Source organism: Arvicola amphibius, chromosome 8, assembly GCF_903992535.2.
Source record: "Arvicola amphibius chromosome 8, mArvAmp1.2, whole genome shotgun sequence".
Lineage (NCBI taxonomy): Eukaryota > Metazoa > Chordata > Mammalia > Rodentia > Cricetidae > Arvicola > Arvicola amphibius.
The window spans coordinates 31,791,441-31,810,906 of NC_052054.1; the positions used below are offsets into that span (position 1 = coordinate 31,791,441).

The 19,466-nt window shown below is 42.8% G+C and overlaps 1 protein-coding gene across 1 annotated transcript; it reads left to right on the forward strand.

Annotated features, from left to right (window-relative positions):
* Positions 1–1,856: 1,856 nt before the first annotated feature.
* Positions 1,857–18,830, forward strand: LOC119820817 (pantetheinase). Its single transcript, XM_038339444.1, has 7 exons — positions 1,857–2,250; positions 4,559–4,689; positions 10,749–10,941; positions 12,100–12,391; positions 14,021–14,379; positions 17,025–17,195; positions 18,092–18,830. The coding sequence occupies exons 1-7, from the start codon at positions 2,038–2,040 to the stop codon at positions 18,269–18,271; spliced, it is 1,539 nt and encodes a 512-aa protein (XP_038195372.1). The 5' UTR covers positions 1,857–2,037; the 3' UTR covers positions 18,272–18,830.
* The last annotated feature ends 636 nt before the right edge of the window (positions 18,831–19,466 follow it).

Genomic DNA, 19,466 nt, shown 5'->3' on the forward strand with positions numbered 1-19,466 from the left:
CAACATTGGTTGTTATAGGCAGAACCCGGAAACAATCTAAATGCCCCTTGACCAAAGAATGGAAAAGGAAAATGTGGTACATTTACACAATGGAGTACTACACAGCAGAAAAAAATAATGGCTTGCAGGCAAATGGATGGAGCTACAACACACACACACACATACACATATTGAGTGACACACACACACACACACACACACACACACACACACACACACACACATATTGAGTGAGGTAACCCAGACACAGAAAGACAATTATCACATGTACTCACTCATAGTGGCTTTTAGACATAAAGCAAAGAAAAACCAGGCTATAATTCCCAATCCTGGGGAACCTAGACAACAATGAGGACCCTAAGAGAGATATACATGGATTTAATTTACGTGGGAAGTAGAAAAAGACAAGATTTGGTGAGTAAATTGGGAGCATGGGGACCATGGGAAAGGGTTGAAAGGGAAGGGAGGAGAGCAGAGAATAATGTATAGCTCAATAAAACAAGAGAAAAAAAAAGAAATGGGGAATAAGATGTAACTAGTTAAGATGAGGTCACACTGGAGTGGAAGTAGAGACTGCATCTACCTGGTGCTCTGATGGAAAGAAGACATTTGGAAACACACAGTTACTACCTGGAGACTTGGGAAGAAGACAGTCATGGTCATGCCAAGGAGAGACAGGAGCAAGTCCCTTCTTGCAGCCTTGAGTAGAGGTCAACCTTGCTACCAGGAAACGATCTGCGTGTGTTATTCACATTGCTCAGTCTGTGGTATGCTGCCAGGTGACAGTCCTGTGTCCCGTACACATGATCCCTTACCTGTTCCTCACCTGTTGTCTGAGAGAAAAGGTCTTTTGTTCTCTTAGAATAATGTTGAGGGTGCAGTGTTTTCTTTCCTTCTTTGTTTTTGTAGACAGGGTCTCCCTACATAGCTCTGGCTCACTGGATCACTCTCTAGGCCAGGCTGGCCTTGAACTCACAGAAAACTGTCTGCCTTCTGTCTACTGTGTTCTGCTGGGATTAAAGATGTGTGTCATTACAGATGGCTTGACAATATTTTCTTTACCTTTCCTTTAAAAGTAAAAAGCAACAACTTGAAGACCATTTTATTTGAGTTTAAAGAAAACCCCAGGGCAGGCAAACTACAAATCTCAGAAGCTGGTCAGGGGAGGAAGAGCCAAAGACAGACTGAGTTAGGCTTGGATGTTGGCCAAGAGTTAAACAAGCAGCCTTGGTTATTGCCAGCATCTGAGAGAGAAAGAGAAAGAAAGAAAGAAAGAAAGAAAGAAAGAAAGAAAGAAAGAAAGAAAGAAAGGAAGGAAGGAAGGAAGGAAGGAAGGAAGGAAGGAAGGAAGAAAGAAAGAAAGAAAGAAAGAAAGAAAGAAAGAAGCCACACCTTTCTGAGTTGGAAAGACAGATTCAGCCACAGAACCTTGAGGTGGTTTTGGAACAACAGCCCTAGCTAGGTGACAGGCACTCACCACATTATTTCTTGAAGGGACAGTTATTCTTTCTGTCTCTTTAGCTTGACTTCAAGTGAATCGGCCTCCCTGAGGAGTTTTTTTTTTTTTCCAGGAGATTGACACACCCAGCTCGAATAACTCTTTAGGTCTTGGGAAGCTTGGAATGTTAGGTATCCCTCCAGTCAAAGAAACAGCTTTCCCTAATGGGCTTTCACAGAGCCCCGACCAAAACTGCTGTAATGTCCGGCTGCGAAGAAAAGATATTCCTAAAGTTATTTTGGAGATGGGTTGAAATCGTTTACCCCTCAAATCTAGAGACATAGCTCCAAAGCTTTTCACCAGCTCCAGTCCCGCCCACCCTCCCTTGTGACCTCCAGGCAATGGGTGGGGCTCACTCAAGAGAAGATAAGTAACCCGAGTTCCCTTCTGGCATTTTTGACAGGAGAACCAAGGACCTTTCTGCAACTGTTGCTTTCTGAGACAAAGATTTCTTGAAGTTAACCTTTTAAAATTAGAAGTTTACTAACGTCTGGGAACCACGCCACCCATCCTTTTTTTAATACTCTTTGGACTTCAGCATGAGTGCATCCCGCTGGCTGGCTTGTGCGGTGCTGTCTGCCTTCTGTGTTTTACAAGCCAGCTCTCTGGACACTTTTGTGGCGGCTGTTTACGAGCATGCCGTGATCCTGCCTAGTGGCACGCTATTGCCCGTGTCTCACAGTGAGGCTCTGGCATTAATGAATCGCAATCTGGATCTTCTGGAAGGAGCGATCGTAGCAGCAGCCAAGCAGGTATCCTCTCCTATCTCTCCGGAGGGAGCACCGAGTCCTGAGAGGGATGGGGGTAGGGGGGTGCTTGGGAGGGATGGAGGTGGTTCTCAGGGAACTGGGTTACTGTCAGGGTCAGTTATACCTACAATATTAGCATAGCCAACGTTCTTTGTTTTATTAGAACACGTTCACTTCAAAACTATTATATATACCTAACAAAAGGAGCGAACAAAAATGGAAATATTTTGCTCATTATTTAAGTAGGATTTGGGGGAAGTGGCTATATATTGAATATTGTTTTCATTTTCTGCTAACCATGGAGGCTAAAGTATAACCAGGACTGGGACCAGTTGCTGCTGCTGCTCCTCCTCCTCCTCCTCCTCCTCCTCCTCCTCCTCCTCCTCCTCCTCCTCCTCCTCTCTTCTTCAAAAAAAAAAAAAGATTTCTTTATGTGTATGAGTGATTTGCCAGTGTGTATCTGTGTGTGCCAGGTGTGTGCCTGGTCCCTTCAGAGGGCAGAAGAAGGTATTGGCTCTTCTGGAACTAGAGTCTCAGGCAGTTGTTAGCAACCTTGAGAGTGCTGAGACTTGAACCTGGGACTTCTGGAAGAGCAGTCAGTGTTCTTCTTAGTCTGGAGCCATCTCTCAAGCCACGCCCCCTTCATTAATATTTTAAACTATAATAGCGTCAGTGTCTGTTTGTGCTCTGGTTTATAGGAATCAGATAAGTTTAAAATCTGACCAGACAAGATCTGGAGTGTTCCAAGGGTGTGGCCACACAGACTTCCCACTTACAGTCCGGAAACAATTAAGCCGGTTACAAACTCCTTCCACTAAGTATCATGGTCATCAGTTCATTTTAATTTCACCATCAAAGTATGTGTGTCAATGTTCTTGAGTTGGACGAAGTGTAAAGTTTAAAACAAACTTAAAAGTGTGGTCAAGCTACAGGGGTGTAAGTAAGATTCTCATAGGTCAGTTATAGACCAGGGACATGGAAAGCCAGGTAACAGTAATAAATACAAACACACTGGGTGGCAGGTGTAATGGCACACACTATTATTTCCAGTGATCCAAAAGCAGAGGCAGATAGATCCATGCAAGTCTTAGGGTAACCAGGGCTGCATACACAGTGAGATCCAGTCTCCAATAAAAATTTTCTATATATTAAAATTTAAAAGCTCGTTACATGTTGATACTGTATTTCACCCTTAGTCCAAACTGCTTCTTTAAGGACCACATGGCAACCTGGCAACCTTCAAGGTGGATCTCCAATTCCAAAGTGCCCAGGTTAGCTGAGAGATTGCGCTAGGCAAGGAATAGCCTAGCTGACTTGTGTACGAGGTTCTTCCTCCCACGGAGTGGGAATCACGTTCGTGAGTGCTGTGTAGGAGAATCCTGAGGCAGAAACAGAGATTGAGTTATAAATCAGTCCAGATTCAGACAGGCACAACTGACCAAAGTTCAAAGAGGGGTTGACTTGGGGGAAGAAATAGGTTTATAATTAATGGGAACAGGGGTTTACAGAGCAGCGAATGGCATAGATAGCAGTTAATGGCGGACAACGAGGGCTGCTGAGAGGTCAAGGACAATGGCACTGGATTTGGATCCTACTCCACATACTGGCTTTGGGGGGCGGGGCTAGCCTGTTTGGATGCTCACCTTCCTAGACTGGGATGGAGGGGGAGGGAGGAACTTGGACTTCCCACGGGGCAGGGAACCCTTACTGCTCTTTGGACAGGAGAGGGAGGGGGAGTGGAGGGGGGAGGGGGAGGTAAATGGGAGGCGGGGAGGAGGCAGAAATTGTTAATAAAAAAATAAATAAAAATAAAATAAAAAAATAAAAAAAGAAAATAAAAAAAAAATCTCACCAGTGTGAAAATGGCAGGATATTTAATTAAAATAAAAGGGCTTAGCAAAGTCAGATGTATACTTGTAATCTGAGTACTTGGGAGGTGCAGGCAGGAGGCTGAGGAGTTTAAACTTATTCTAAACTATACAGTTTGTTTGAGGCCAGGCTGGGCTACATGAGATCCTGTCTCAAAACAAAACAAAACAACAAAACAAAACAAAGCAAAATAACTTGCAAAAAGAAAAATAGAATAAGATTAAAAGGTGCCTAAATAGTTATTTGCCACTTAATCCCCTCCTTCCCCCCCCCCCCCCCCACGAGATGGCATCTTTATAATTCTGGCTGGAGTAGAGGCTGGCCTCCACTCATAGGACTCCTCTACCACGCCCAGCTTGCCACTTAATTTCCAGCTCTTCCCGCAGCTCCTCTCTGACTGTTCGCCTGTGTGAGAAGGGATTTAACTCTCTGTTTCTAATAGGGCGCACACATTATTGTGACTCCAGAAGACGGCATATATGGTATGCATTTCACCAGGGATACTATCTACCCCTACTTGGAGGATATCCCGGACCCTCAAGTGAACTGGATCCCCTGTGATAATGCAGACAGGTGAAGAAGCAGTACATGGAGGGAGCGGGTAGCAGGACATCTGGGGGAGGGGGAGTTGTGGGGAGGGTAGATACGATCAGATTTTACTGTATACATAGGAGAATTTCTCAAATAGAAACAGGAAACAATTCAAACCCGGTGTGGTGCACACATTTAATCCCAGTACTGGGAGGCAGAGGCAGGTAGATCTCTGTGACTTCGAGGCCAGCCTGGTCTACAGAGCAAGTTCCATGACCCTCCCCCCCCCCCCAAAAAAAAAGAAACATGAAGAATTCAATTATGAACTTCTAGTTGTTTTACCTGGGAAAAAGGCTGTTGAAAACATCGAGCAAGTCCTGTGTTAGTCAGACTGCCCCTGCTATCTAAGAAAGGAGATCCAGAGTTTCAGAGGTTTTAATCTACGCTCATCTGGCCCCGTTTCTTTAGGCCTGTGATGACATCATGCATAGTGGGCAGCAAGGCATGGCAGAGCAGTCTTAATTCACTTCAGGGTCGTCAGAAAGGAAAAAAAGAGGAAGGGGCCAGAGTTCTGATACCTATTCAGCGGCAGTTCCCTCCCCTCCATGACATACCCTTCTCTTAGTTTTAACCTCTTAAAATTTCACCGTCTTTAATAGTACCTTGGACTAGGAGCCAGGCCTTCCACACAGACCTACAATTCACCAAGTTTGCTTTATTTTCATCTCCTGTGAATATATTTATCAAGGCAATGAACACAAATGGTGAGGTCCCCAGCCAATGCTCTAACACTGGTTTCTATTTCCTAGCACCAAAGGGAACCTATTACCTATTAAAAGTATTCCCTATTGGGAATACTTCTAGAGCCTGGAAGGATATAACTTGCTTCAGGTCTTAGAGGCCATTGTTAGGAAGAACGCGACCCAAGATATTAGCGAGTCTGTTTCTTCCTTTTTCCCGGCTTCTCTGCTTGCAATGCCTTTCCCCTTCAGTATCAGCCATTGTTCTCATTGCTCCAGTAAAATATCCAAATATCCAGGAAGGAGCAATTTCAGGAAGGAAGGAAGGAGAAGGAAGGAAGAAAAGAAGGAAGAGAAGAAGGGATGGATGGAGGAAGGGAGGAAGGGAGGAAGGAAGGAAGGAAGGAAGGAAGGAAGGAAGGAAGGAAGGAAGGAAAAAAGGAAGAGTTTATTCTGGTTTGCAGTCAGAGTGGGTACAGTCTATCATAGGAAAGACCCTATGGCAAGGAGAGTGAGACCATGGCCGGTGGGCACACCTCATCTGCAGCCACAAAGCAGAGAGAGATGAATGTCCCTGTTCAGCTAGCTTTCTTCTTCCTTGTGTTTTGTTGTTGCTGAGGCAGGGTTTCACTATATAACCTTGCCTGGTCTAGAGTTTGATATTTAGTCCAGGCTGACTTGAACTCAGAATCCCCCTGCCACTGCCTCCCAAGTGTTGGGATTCAAGGTAAGGACTACCACAGCCATCTGAGGTGTGTTTCTTGGAGGTATCATGTAGCTGGGTCTCCTAGTATTTAATTTAAATTGCTGATCTATGTTTTTCAGAGAGTTTAGATCATCGTGATTTAGAGCTATTATTCAAAGATACAAATTCACTGCTGTCATATTTTTCTTGTTAAAATGTTTGGTATGTTTCTCTTTTCCTAGTCTGCCTTTGCTTATATACTTTTCTAGTGTGGTTTATTCTTCCCTGTAAATTCATAGGCATGAGCATCTCTCTTCCACGTGTAAAATTCCTTCAAGGCTCTTCTGTAGGGGTATCCTTAATGGCCATGACCTCCTTTCTGCTTGGCTAACATGACACATTTTTCTTTCTCTCTCAGTTATGAAGGGTGGCTTTCCTGGATATAGTACTCGGGTTGACAGTTAATTTTCTTTTAAAACCTGAAGTTCATTGCTCTATGCTTTTGATGTTTTTTTTTTATTTTTAGAAATCTACCATTATTCTAATAGATTTGTCTTTTACCTGTGACCCGCTGCTTCTCTATGACTTTCCGAATGTTTTCTTAACTTAGAATGGTAGCTATACTTTTACATAGGGAAGTCCTCTTCTTGCCTTCAATGTTTGGTGTATACATTTGGGTGGTCTCTTTCTGTAACTCCAGGAACCTCCCTGATACCATTTTTAAAAAGTAAAGATTTATTTTATGCACATGAGTATTGTCTTCATGTACATATGAGTGCCATGTGCATGTCAGGTGACTGGGAGGGTCAGAAGAAGCCCTGGGTGCCCTAGAATTGGAGGTAGGAGTGGTTGTGAGCTACCATGTAGGTGTTAGAAACAGAACTTAGCAACAAGTAGTACTCCTAACCACTGAGCTATCTATCTAGTTCCTCTGCTATTTATTTACTTAAAAGATTTATTTATTTATTATGTATACAATATTCCTCCTGCCTGTATACTTCCATGCCAGAACAGGGCACCATATCTCATTATAAATGATTATGAATCTCCATGTGGTTGCTGGGAATTGAACTCAGGTCCTCTGCAACCAGTGCATTTAATCTCTGAGTCATCTCTCTAGCTATGTTATGATTTTATAAATATATTTTTATGCCCTTAACTTGTATTTTTTACTTCTTCTGTGCCCTTACATAAATTTGGCCTTTTAATGGTGTTCTTTAGATATTGCATGTACTGCTGGCATTTCCCTCTTTTTATTTATTGTTGTCTGGGTGTCTTAATTCATCCTCCTGTCTTTCAGCCTTGGTATTCCGTCTTCCACTTAATTCAGTCTGCTGCTCGGGCTTTCATACCCTCTTTTAAATCTTGTAGTGTCTTAGTTCATTTAGCTATTTGTCCTCTCTGTCTTCAATGAGGAGTCTATGTCCTCTTGAATTCTGTTCTCTGATGTCATCTATGAGTCTGTGGCTTCTATTCTGTTCAACACCCTTATACTTAATGCCCATATGTTCATTGTCTGCTCTTTCTCTTTGAAGTTCAGGTCTGTGGGATTGGAGATTTTCAGGAGTCTTGTTCCATATTTTTCACGTATCACGTATTTTCCATTTGGCATCTGCACAACTGGAATTAAGCGGTTGGATTAAAAAACAAGCAAACAAACAAAATAAACAAAAACTTCCTCCCTTCTTGTTTCAGCTGAAGTGTTTGCAGAATCCCAGAGGGACTTGTAATAGGGTTGAGGCATCATGCCTTCCCTTTGGGCTGCAGTTGGGGTGTATGGTTTTATTATTATTTTTTTATTAATTTGCTATTATTATTATTGTTGTTGTTGTTTTGATTTTTTGAGACAGGGTTTTTATGTGTATCCCTGGTTGTCTTGGATCTTACTCTGTAGACCAGGCTGGCCTTAAACTCAGAGATCTGCCTGCTTCTTCCTCCTGAATACTGGGAATAAGGGCATGCATGTGCCAGCACTGCCCAGATGATGTATGGTTTAATACCTAAGCCTTCAGCCTGTATGCGTAGAGCACCAACACCATTCCAAAAGCAGATTATCAACTCCAGAAGCAACCTCAGTTGAAGGCAAGGCCTGCAATGCAATTGGAAGTCTTTCTCCTTGTCAGGGCCCAGGGTACCTACAATCCTCATCATAACCTAATTGTGCTTACTCCACTGAATTTCACTTGACAGGATTCTCTTCTGGAGACACCATCTCTCAGTGGGTGGGGAACCGGGTTTTGGAGTTTGGATACATGTACTTCCTACTTTTCTGACTTGAACTGACTGATTGTAGAATCTCTCAGGTCTGCTCCCTCCACACTCCAGCATAATTTGTTGAGTCTCAGATGGTGCAGATTAATTTCTCAGTGTCTGTTTTCACAGTTTGTTGGCATATCATTCAAAATTGTGATTTTTCTGGTTTTTTTGTTTTTGTTTTTTTTTTTTTGCTTCTGACCATCTTCACTTCCATGTGTTATCAGAGTAGGGGATCGAAGAGGTTTTTCTTCACTATTTGGTCAGTGTTTTACGGTACAGTCTTCCTTCTTAATAAATCTAATATTCTTTAGGTGTGTACCTCTGACTGGCCTGGAATTTGCTGGAACTTGTAGCAGGCTGTCCTCACAGAGATCTGCCTGCCTGTGCCTCTGAGTGTTGACTAGCTTTTGACTTTATCTTATCTCTGCCTTTTGCTGCTTATCGTGATCATTGCCTCTGGTCTTCCCATATTTCTCAACTTTTTGTTTGTTGGTTGGTTTCTGAGCTTAGGTAGTCCCTGCTCTTTTGGATCTCATTATATAGATCAGGCTGGCTTTGAACTCAGAGAGATCTGACTGCCTCTGCCTCCCCCCTGCTGGAATTAAGTAAAATGCCACAACACCTGCCTGATTTATTTATTTATTTATCTATTTATTTATTCATTTGTTTTTTTTTTTTTTTTTTCTTTGAGACAGGATCTCTCTGTATAGCCCTGGCTGTCCTGGAACTCACTCTGTAGACCAGGCTGGCCTTGAATTCACAGAGATCCTCTGGCCTCTGCTTCTAAGTGCTGGGACTAGAGGCGCGCACCACCACTGCTGAGCTGAACTTTTTTTTTTTTTAAGACAGAATTTCATGAATTCCAAAGTGGAACTGAGTTTATTATGTGACTATGAATGACCTTGAACTTCTGTCCCCTGCCTTTATTATTCTAGCCCAGGGTTCAGTGGGATTATAGCTACATCACCACACCCAGTGTATTCAGTGCTGGGGAGAGAATCCTGTACTTCAAGAATGCTAGGCTGCTAAGCAAGCACTTTACCAACTGAGATGCATCCCTAACTCACCTCTCTCTCTCTCTCTCTCTCTCTCTCTCTCTCTCTCTCTCTCTCTCTCTCTCTCTCTCTCTCTCTCTCTCTCTCTCCCCTCTCTCTTTCTCAAGGCACAAATCGAAACTTTTAGAGTAGTGGAAACCAGAGAGCAAAGCTTGCCCCTACTCTGCCATTTTCAGGAACCAGACTTCTACTTTTATCCTTGCTCTCAAATACGTAATAACTACTCTAACTGCTGATTCTAGGATTAAAGACATGCCACCACCTAGGTCCAGTTTTTATCCTTGCTGTTTCTTTGTGTGTCTTATGATTCTTTGTTGGTGTTTGACTATTTCAATCTTGAGATTCTTATTTTCCTTAGGGTTTGCTGTATCTTCTCTTCAAAATAGGGGAAGGAGGTGGTCTCTTATACCCTGGTACCCAAGATCAGGTTTTAAATAATGGAGCATTTGTGCAAAGATTGCTTTTTCTTTGTCTGTATCCGTGAGTTCAGAAGCAGGTATTTAGATAAGGACCTTGCTATCAAGAGCCCAGAGTCCTCGTTGCCCAGTTTGCTTCCCAAGCAGTCTGTACACTCCACCAAAAAAGGACAGCTTCCTGTTGCAAGGTTAGGGCTGGGAGATGAGTAGCCATGGCTAATTAGAAGAGAAATGATGGAATTAACTTATGTTTACTTTTTGGGCCTTTGAATAGACTACCAAATTCCAAAATAGCTAGGAGAGATTCTGCAGTGCAATTGTTGTCTAGGTAGAGAGTCAGATTCCAGAGTGTTCTCTATTCTTCTATCTTTCCAGCATTCTTCTAAGTTTGTTTGTGTTGTTTGTTTCTTCTTTGGTTTTTTTTTTTTTTTTCCGAGACAGAGTTTCTCTGTACAGCCTTGACTGTCCGTCCTAAAACTTGCTCAGTAGACCAGGCTGGCCTCAAACTCACAGAGATCCACCTGTCTCTGCCTCCTGAGTGCTGGGATTAAAGGCATACACCACCACTGTCTGGCTTCATTCTTCTAGGTTTTGATTTACGCATAGTGTTTCCCCTACTAGGGCTAGTTTCATGAACAGAGCATGGAAGGTTTTGCTTTATAGTATCTGGAATATGTTGCAGATGTTTTGAAATGAATATACAGCAGCATATATAATTATAAATTTGATACATATTATGGTTCAAAAGTAGGTATGGCTGGACTCTTAACCCCAAAATAATTTTCTACTGCCAACTTCTCACGATTCGTGTCCTCTAAGGTCTCTTGTCTTAATCCTTATTTCCTACCTATTAATTAGAATCATTGTATATACCTAACCATAGATTTTTGTTAAAAGCTAATGCAGATTTTTTTTTTAAAACATTTCTCTCCCAATGGACATGTACCAGATTTGGCTACACCCCGGTACAGGAGAGACTCAGCTGCCTGGCCAAGAACAACTCGATCTATGTTGTGGCAAACATGGGCGACAAGAAGCCATGCAACACTAGTGACCCTCGGTGTCCTCCTGACGGGCGTTTCCAGTACAACACTGACGTGGTGTTTGATTCCCTGGGTAAACTGGTTGCGCGATACCACAAGGTAATTCTGATTAATGAATTCGCTAACTAAACGACTACGGAATATAAGGGAGGGGAGCAATTGTTATTTACAGCAACAAACGACCTTCAGAGGGAGAGTGGTGGCAGCCCAGAAGGGAGGATTTAGATGTAACCAGTTCCTATAAGGAGACCCAAGGCATTCCCGGCGCATTCAGCAACCTAGGAGTCTGCCAACTGGAGTAGATGAATGTAGTTGTTTTTTTTTTTTTCTTTTTAAATTTTTTTATTTTTACTCTTTAGGGGCCTACCACCCAGTTCCCAAATTAATACATGGAGACCCTTTTCTTACTGATGAATGCCTGGCCTTAGCTTGGCTTCTTTAAAGGCATTTTTTCTAACTTAAATTATCCCATTTCTATTTAGATACATTTTGCCTCTGGACTTTTGGCCTTTCTTTATTCTATATGTCTTTCTTTCCTTCTTATTCTGTGGCAGGCTGTATGGCTGAGTGGCTCACCCCTGGCATCCTCCTCTTCTTTTTTTTCTCGCTCCAAGCTCTCTTCTCTTTAGATTTTTTTCCTATTTATTCTCTCTGCCTTCCAGTCCCATCTATCCTCCCTCCTTCCTAGCTATTGGCTCTTTACTAGGCCAATCAGGGGTCTTAGATAAAGTAACATAGCTTCAGAGTTAAACAAATGCAATGTAAAAGAATGCAACATATCTTTGCACCACTAAACAAATGTTCCTCAGCATAAACAAATATAACACATCTTCAACTAATATTTCAACAGGTAAGAGTCATCTGAAGCCATTTTCATTGAACTACTCTGTCATCTTTTGGGTTTTGACTTTTACATGGGTCAAAGATGAATTAAAAGGGTCTTATGGGGGCAGATTTAGTCCTGAGGAAGGAGCACAGCTCTTTGCCCATGACAAGGTATTTTGTCAGTGGCTGTCTATTTCGCTGTCACTTTGTAAGATTGAAGACCATCTATATAGACATATGTACCCATACATACCGTCTGTACTGGGAAGGGAGTCACAGGCTCCATCCTACAGGAGTGCCTCTGATTTTCCAAGGTGCTGCTCTTGGTCACAGATGTAATGCACACTGTTGAATGAACACATTTTACATGTAGAGTAACGTCCTGGGAAGCTTCAAAGAATTTTATTCCTCTGCATGGTTTGCATATTACAGCAAAACCTTTTCATGGGTGAAGAACAATTCAATGCACCTGTGGAGCCCGAGTTCGTGACTTTCAACACCCCATTTGGAAAGTTTGGGATCTTCACATGCTTCGATGTACTCTTCCATGATCCCGCTGTCACCCTGGTGACCAAGTTCCAGGTGGACACCATACTGTTCCCAACAGCTTGGATGGATGCTCTTCCCCATTTGGCAGCCATTGAATTCCACTCAGCTTGGGCTATGGGCATGGGGGTCAATTTCCTCTCAGCCAATATACATAATCCCTTGAGGAGAATGACAGGTAGGTAATGTGAGGTCTTTGAACTTTAGTTAGAAAGAGCATTTAAAAAAATAGCTTGTATAACTTTTATTTTTAAACTCCCATTTTTATTTTCCTTTTTAAACTTTCTTTTTATTTATTTTATGTGTCTTTTACATCATGTATCTGGATCCTATTCATTTCCCCATTCCTTCACAATTGTGTCCCCTGCCCCTGACTGCCCCCCCCCCACCGCCCAATAAAACAAAGGTTAAGGGAAAACAGAAAAAAAAAAGGGGAAAAATTAAAAAAAAAAAAATCTCATCATGGAACCTGCAGTGTGACACAGGAAGTCACACAATAAACGCTTTCGTCCATATATCTTTACTTGCAAGTGTTCATTGCCATGAGTCATTCATTGGTCTGGTTCAAGGCCTATGGTTTCTGCTGCACTATCAGTGCTGGATCCTGCAGCATTGGGTCTGCGTGTCAGGTCCCTTCACATACTCCAGCAGATTGTAGATGGGGTGGATGTTGGGGCAGGCCAATTCATAACCCTGGGTCTAGGCCTGAGCATCTGCAGGGTTGGTCCACCCGCCAGTTCTCCCCTGTCTTCCCCACTAGGGTGAGCTCTCCAGCAGTGCCTTAGAATTGGCCTCATGAGCAAGGGGCGGGGCCAGTTTTCTTGCCTTTATGTCCTCAGGGTCAGCTTTCTCACACCTACACCATCAGGGCCAGCTCTATTGTGTTGCCCAGGTGAGGTACAGGGGCCACTCTCTTGAGTGCTGCAGTTGGTGAGGGACAGGGACAGCCCTTCCCTTCTTATGACCCCCATGCTAGCTCCTCCACCTGTCTCAGGTGTTGATGGGCAGGGGGTGGGGGGAGCACATCTCTCCTTTGACTATACCACCATGTTAGATGTCAGCCCCTACTTTTTAAAGCTAATATACTTTATCTTTTTTTTTATAGAAAGTACTTATTAAAGATTTATTTATTTATCTTATATAGGTATTTTGCGTGCATGTATGCAATACCCTTGGAGGGCATCAGATCCTCTGAGACTGGAGTTGCAAACAGTTCTGAGTCACCATATCGGTGCTGGGAATTGAACCCTGGTCCTGGGTAATAGTAGCCAGTACCCTAACCTCTGAGCCACTTCTCTAGCGCAACTCTTAATTTTGAATATTTAGTTGGGATATGCTGTTTATTTATTCTTTATTAAAAGTGTTTTGTAACTGGGTGTGATGAAGCACGGCTGTAATCTCAGCACTGGGGAGACTAAGGCTGGAAAATTCTGAGTTCATAGCCAGGCTGGGCTACTTAGTGAATTGGAGGCTAGTTTGGACTATATAGAAAGATGCTGTCTTAAAACAAACAAACAACAAAAACCCAATAAAGAATAATAAAGACCAAAATAGAACATGCTTTCATTTGGCAGATTTCTTCACTATTTTTCAGTTTGAATATTTATTTAACATTATTCAACATTCATCCTTTAAATGTTTTTATTGTCATGCTCTATGTATGAATTTCCTCTTGTCTTTGTTCCCAGTCAACATATAGTACAGAAATTAGGAAATATATTTCTTAGATAGGGTAAAATGATGAGTTTCAGAGAGAAGTGACCAACACAAAGTCTCCTTATTTTCCTGTTTCCAACCGTGTTTCCAGGAAGTGGCATCTACGCACCAGATTCGCCAAGGGCCTTTCACTACGACAGGAAAACCGAGGAGGGCAAACTCCTCCTGGCGCAGCTGGAGTCCCACCCACGCCGCTCTGCGGTGAACTGGACCGCATACGCCAGTAGTGTAGACGCACCCGCAATGGGAAACCAGGAATTTCAGAGCGTTGCTTTCTATGATGAGTTTACCTTTGTGGAGCTCAAAGGAATCACAGGGAATTACACGGTTTGCCAGAATGATCTCTGCTGTCATCTAAGCTACCAGATGACTGAGAAGCGAAGTGATGAAGTCTATGCCCTTGGGGCCTTTGATGGGTTGCACACCGTGGAAGGGCAGTATCATCTGCAGGTGAGGCCACTGTCAGGAAAGTTCCTGGATCAAATGCACACAGCTGGGAAAAGCTGAATGTCAGATTATCAGCAGAAGATTGTTTTTCTTAGGGTACACAAAAAGGAAATATTTTAGTCAGGATTTCTATTCCTGGGATGAAGTACCATGATCGAAAGCAAGTTGAGAAGTGTCTTGGTCACCGCTCTGTCACTGCAGAGAGACTCCATGACCAAGGCAACTCTTTAAAAAGAAAGAATTTAATTGGGTCTTGTGTACAGTTTCAGAGGTTTAGTGCATTATCATCATGGCCAAGAGAGTGTTGCACAAAGTCAGCCATGGTGCTGGGGAAGCAGCTAAGAGCTCTCTACACCCAGATCTGCAGGCAGCAAAAAGAAACACTGGACGTGGTTTGGGATTTTGAAACATCAAAGTCCACCCTGCAGTGACACACTTCCTTCAAAAGGGTCACACCTCCTAATCCTTTCAAATAGTGTCATTCCCTGGTGAACAAACATTCAAATCCCTGAGCCTATGGGGGTCATTTTTATTCAATTCACCACAAGGAGTAAAGGGTTTATTTTGCTTACACTTCCACAACCACTAAAGAAGTCTAGGTTGGAAGCTGAAAAGAGGAGCTGATGCAGAGACAGTGGAGAGTGGCAACACCAATACTAAAATTATTTAAATTACAGATAAAAGATAATGTAGTACCTAGGCTATCTGTTCTTCATGAACAAGTTTAGGCATTCTCTGAGTGCTCATCAATGCCTGCCTTGCTTTATAAAGGATTTAACACGAAGCATGCACTCAATGCTCAGTATATAGAGAGTTGTCCCCTGAGATTGTTTCCAGAGTAGTTTACTGCTGAGATGCAGGCATCTCCCAGTCAGTCCTCAGCAGGAAGGATGCAGGCATCTCCTAGTCAGTCCTGAGCAGGAAGGATGCAGGCATCTCCTAGTCAGTCCTGAGCAGGAAGGATGCAGGCATCTCCTAGTCAGTCCTCAGCAGGAAGGATGCAGGCATCTTTCAGGAAGAGGGACCTATTACTTCTTAACAGGAAGAGGGGCCTATTACAGAATGCGGAGATAGTCTGCATTTTGATTCCTTGGTCTGGCTGTCAGCTTATCTCACTCAAAATATTGCAATGCTCTCCTACTAGGACTATTTGTTAACAGTTTCTGCTCTATCTAATCTATTCTGTATACTATTACAAAATAAATTACAGTGCTTTTTCTGATTATGTGACCTTCTTGCTGAAAATCCCTCACTAAACTACTAATTGACAAATCAAATGCTTGAATATAGGAAAACCCAGGAATTCTTGTATGTGGTCTTTGTATCCTCTACTTACACAAGCTCTGGGATTCTGCATATTGAGATGCTGCTAGCATTTGTCCCAAATTTACAGCATCTATGGAATCTCTACATGCTTATAAAATTTTATTCCTTTATCGATGGTGGCTCCCATCTCCTTCATAGCACTTTTCAGCTGTTATCTTTGCCATAAAGGATGCTTGCCACATCTGTAGGACCTTTGCCACTCCTCAGCTAGGTTATTAACTTCATTTAGATGCTTCCAGACCATCCTCTGTTTGGCTTCATCAAAGTCATAACAAGTCACATTCATCACATACTTGAGACCGACAGCCCTGGAAAGCTGGAACTGTGCCTACCGGGTGACGTTTTGCTTACTGTGCAAATGTTCCAGACATGCCTGCTCATTTCCACAACATTTGAGTGCTCGGGGTGTACTGGATGCATGACAGCGTTAGTGATGGAAGGCTGAGTGCGAGCCATCCGCTGGAGGAGTACAGTGCCTAGGGGAGCGGAAAGCCACGTGAGCATGCAGTTCCTCAGGGACCAACCTTTTGTAGAGCGTAGTCTGTACATTTGGCTGGAAGAGGATCAAGTTGCTGATCTATCTGGATCTATCAGTGATCTAATTTGGAGATCCAGAGACATTTCTAGAGCTGCCGCTTGTGAGAAGAATGGGAGTATGAAGGTATCCTTCACAGACCTAAATATCTACCGTCTATTCCTTTGGCGGTACATTACAGGAAGCACTGAGGACTGATGTAGTTTATAATTAAGTGTATTAGTTGTTCAGCAATAAACCAAATGACTCTAATGAGGAAGAAACATTTTATCAGCTAAAGATGCAGAGGCAGTTTTCTAGAACAGGGCATGCCAATTGTCTTCCTTCCTTCCTTCCTTCCTTCCTTCCTTCCTTCCTTCCTTCCTTCCTTCCTTCCTTCTTTCCTTCCTTCTTTCCTTCCTTCCTTCCTTTCTTCCTTCCTTCCTTTTTTCTTTCCCTTCCTTTTATTATTGTTAAAAAAATGGGTTCCTATTATGTGTCCCTGAGTATGTAGTTCAGATTAGTCATGAACACGTGGTTCTGCCTTAGTCTCTAGAGAACTCAGATTACAGGCCTATGTCACCACATCCAGCCTATCTGATGGCTTCAGTTTTTTAAAGAGTAGAGAGCATCAAATTATCAAGTGAATGAAAACATCTTCACCCAGCTCTAAGGTAAAATTAACAAGTGAACATACAGCGTACTGCATGGCCCTTCGATGCACGACCTCACTGCCCGAGCGACCAGATGAAACTAATGACACACTCATCTTGTCGCTGACGTCTCTCCCTTTGTGTTTCTCACCCAGATCTGTACTCTGCTCAAATGTAAGACCACCAGTTTACACACCTGTGGGAGTTCGGTGGACACGGCTTCAACCACGTTTGAAATGTTCTCCCTCAGCGGCACTTTCGGGACCCAGTATGTCTTCCCTGAGGTGTTGCTGAGTGAAGTCAAGCTTGCACCTGGGGAGTTTCAGGTAAGGATCTTTGCTTGATGTGTAGCCAGCTAACTGAGTAGAAGGGGAAGCATTTTGACATCAAAACTTAACTTTAGATCTTCCAAGGTAACATTGTCTTTGAGGATCATAAAAGACCCTGTGCAGACTGGATTTCTTGGCCGAAGATTACTATAATCTGCATGTCCTTTTTGTCCCTATATGGAGGAGACTGGGCTTTTCAAGGTCTGCTGAATAGGAACACAATTCAATGACAGTTGAATACTTCAGAACCTGTCTCAACAGAAAAGCCCCTTAGAATCACTGGCTGGTCTAGGGCTTAATGCTCAGTAAGATTACAGAAAAAAAGGAGGGAAGGAAAAAGTGAAGGAGAGAGAATTCTACAGTGGTTGTTGTCTGTAAGAAGAAGCCCCAAAGCCCAGAAAGAATGGCGTGCTTTATAACCTAGTATGGCCTCCGAGTCACGTTCTTCCCTACTGGGCAGGTCTCAACCATACTCCCTTCCTTACAGAAGTGATTGCAGGGGTGAGGGCTCACTGTGGGAGCCTAGGGGCTGTGGGGAGCCAGTGACAATAATGGACACAGTCCAAACCCCACCTTGGCCCACTACTCCTGACTTTTTGCCATGTCTTCATGGGTCTGGAAGGGCTGAATTAGAAGCTCCTACCTCCAATATGTCATGCTAACTAATTCATGGCATGTTTCCCAGACAAGTAGATTGTCAGGCGTCAGTTACATGCATTAAATAATGAATGAGCCAGTGTCAGTTCTGCACTTTAAATTTTCTTACCCCCTGCAACATTTTAAATCTTGCAAGAACACAGTCTGGCCATCATTTTAAGCTGTTTCTTATGAAAAATACTGTGGGGTGTTTGTAGTTTCAATAGACCTTATCTACTTTTCTGTATTTTAACCAGGTGTCAAGTGATGGGCGTTTGTTTAGCCTGAAGCCAACATCTGGACCTCTGTTGACAGTCACTCTGTTTGGGAGGTTGTATGGGAAGGACTGGGCATCGAATGCTTCCTCAGACCTCATAACACACTCACTGATGCTTTTAATGCTCATTATGACACCTATTATACATTACTTATGCTAATAGAATTTTTATGTTCTTTATTTTATTTGGAATAATTTAAAATTGGTGGATGAAGGAAAGACCTGTTTGTCTACAGTGGCCTCAGGTGTAAATAAATAGAGGGCCTTTTCTTTCTTTCTTTCTTTCTTTCTTTCTTTCTTTCTTTCTTTCTTTCTTTCTTCTCTCCCTCCCTCCCTCCCTCCCTCCCTCCCTCCCTCCCCTCTCCTCTCTCTCTCTCTCTCTCTCTCTCTCTCTCTCTCTCTTTCTTTCTTTCTTTCGAAGCATATGTACCCCAGATTCATTTCAGGACAATTAATAGAACTTTGAGCATTGGTCTACCTTGGAACTGAGCTGTTAGACCAAATGAGAGTCACACATGTTTTATTCAGAAGAAATAAAAGTTACAATTAAAAGACACGTCAGAATATCATAATATTTATGAGAGGTTTGAATATTGTTGCCTCATTACGATGTACATTCTACTCAATTAAGCTTAAGATTTCCAATGTGTTTGTTCATTTATTCTGTTAAATACTTATTGAAACAATAAATTTCCATTCTCTTATAGGCCAAATCCAAATCCTGTCCCTTTAATTATTAGTTTTTGTTTGTTTTTCAAGGCAGGGTTTCTCTGTGTAGCCCTGGCTGTCCTGGAACTCGCTCTGTAAACTAGGCTGGCCTCAGACTCACAGAGATCTATTTGTCTCGAGTGCTGGGATTAAAGATGCGTGCCACCACTGTTCTGCTGTCCCTTTAATTCTTACACTGAAGTCCCAACTCCTGCCACCTCAAAATGCGACTGTTTGGGGAAATGGGGAATTTAAAAGAGGTACCATGCCAGAAGAGATTTAGGACAAAACCGCATTGCGGGAGGCTGGTGTGAACACAGCAAAAGATAGCCATTTACAACAAGGAAAGGGACCTCAGAAGAAAGTGAACCTGCTAATATATTGAACTTCCAGGCCCCCAGAATCACGAGACAATAAATTTCTCTTTAAGTGCTCCAACCTTCCACTCTGTTACAACAGTTCAAACAAACAACAACAAAACCAACGAAGTTTTCTCCTTGGCCTCATTTTCAAATCTAAAGATTTGGACAGAACGATAGCTAGCCCCTATCACCGAGACTCCAACAGAATTCCAGAGGAGATGGCTCATGTATTGACAGTACAGCCACCAGATCACTGAATCCCTGCTAGGACTAGGAAGTCTCATT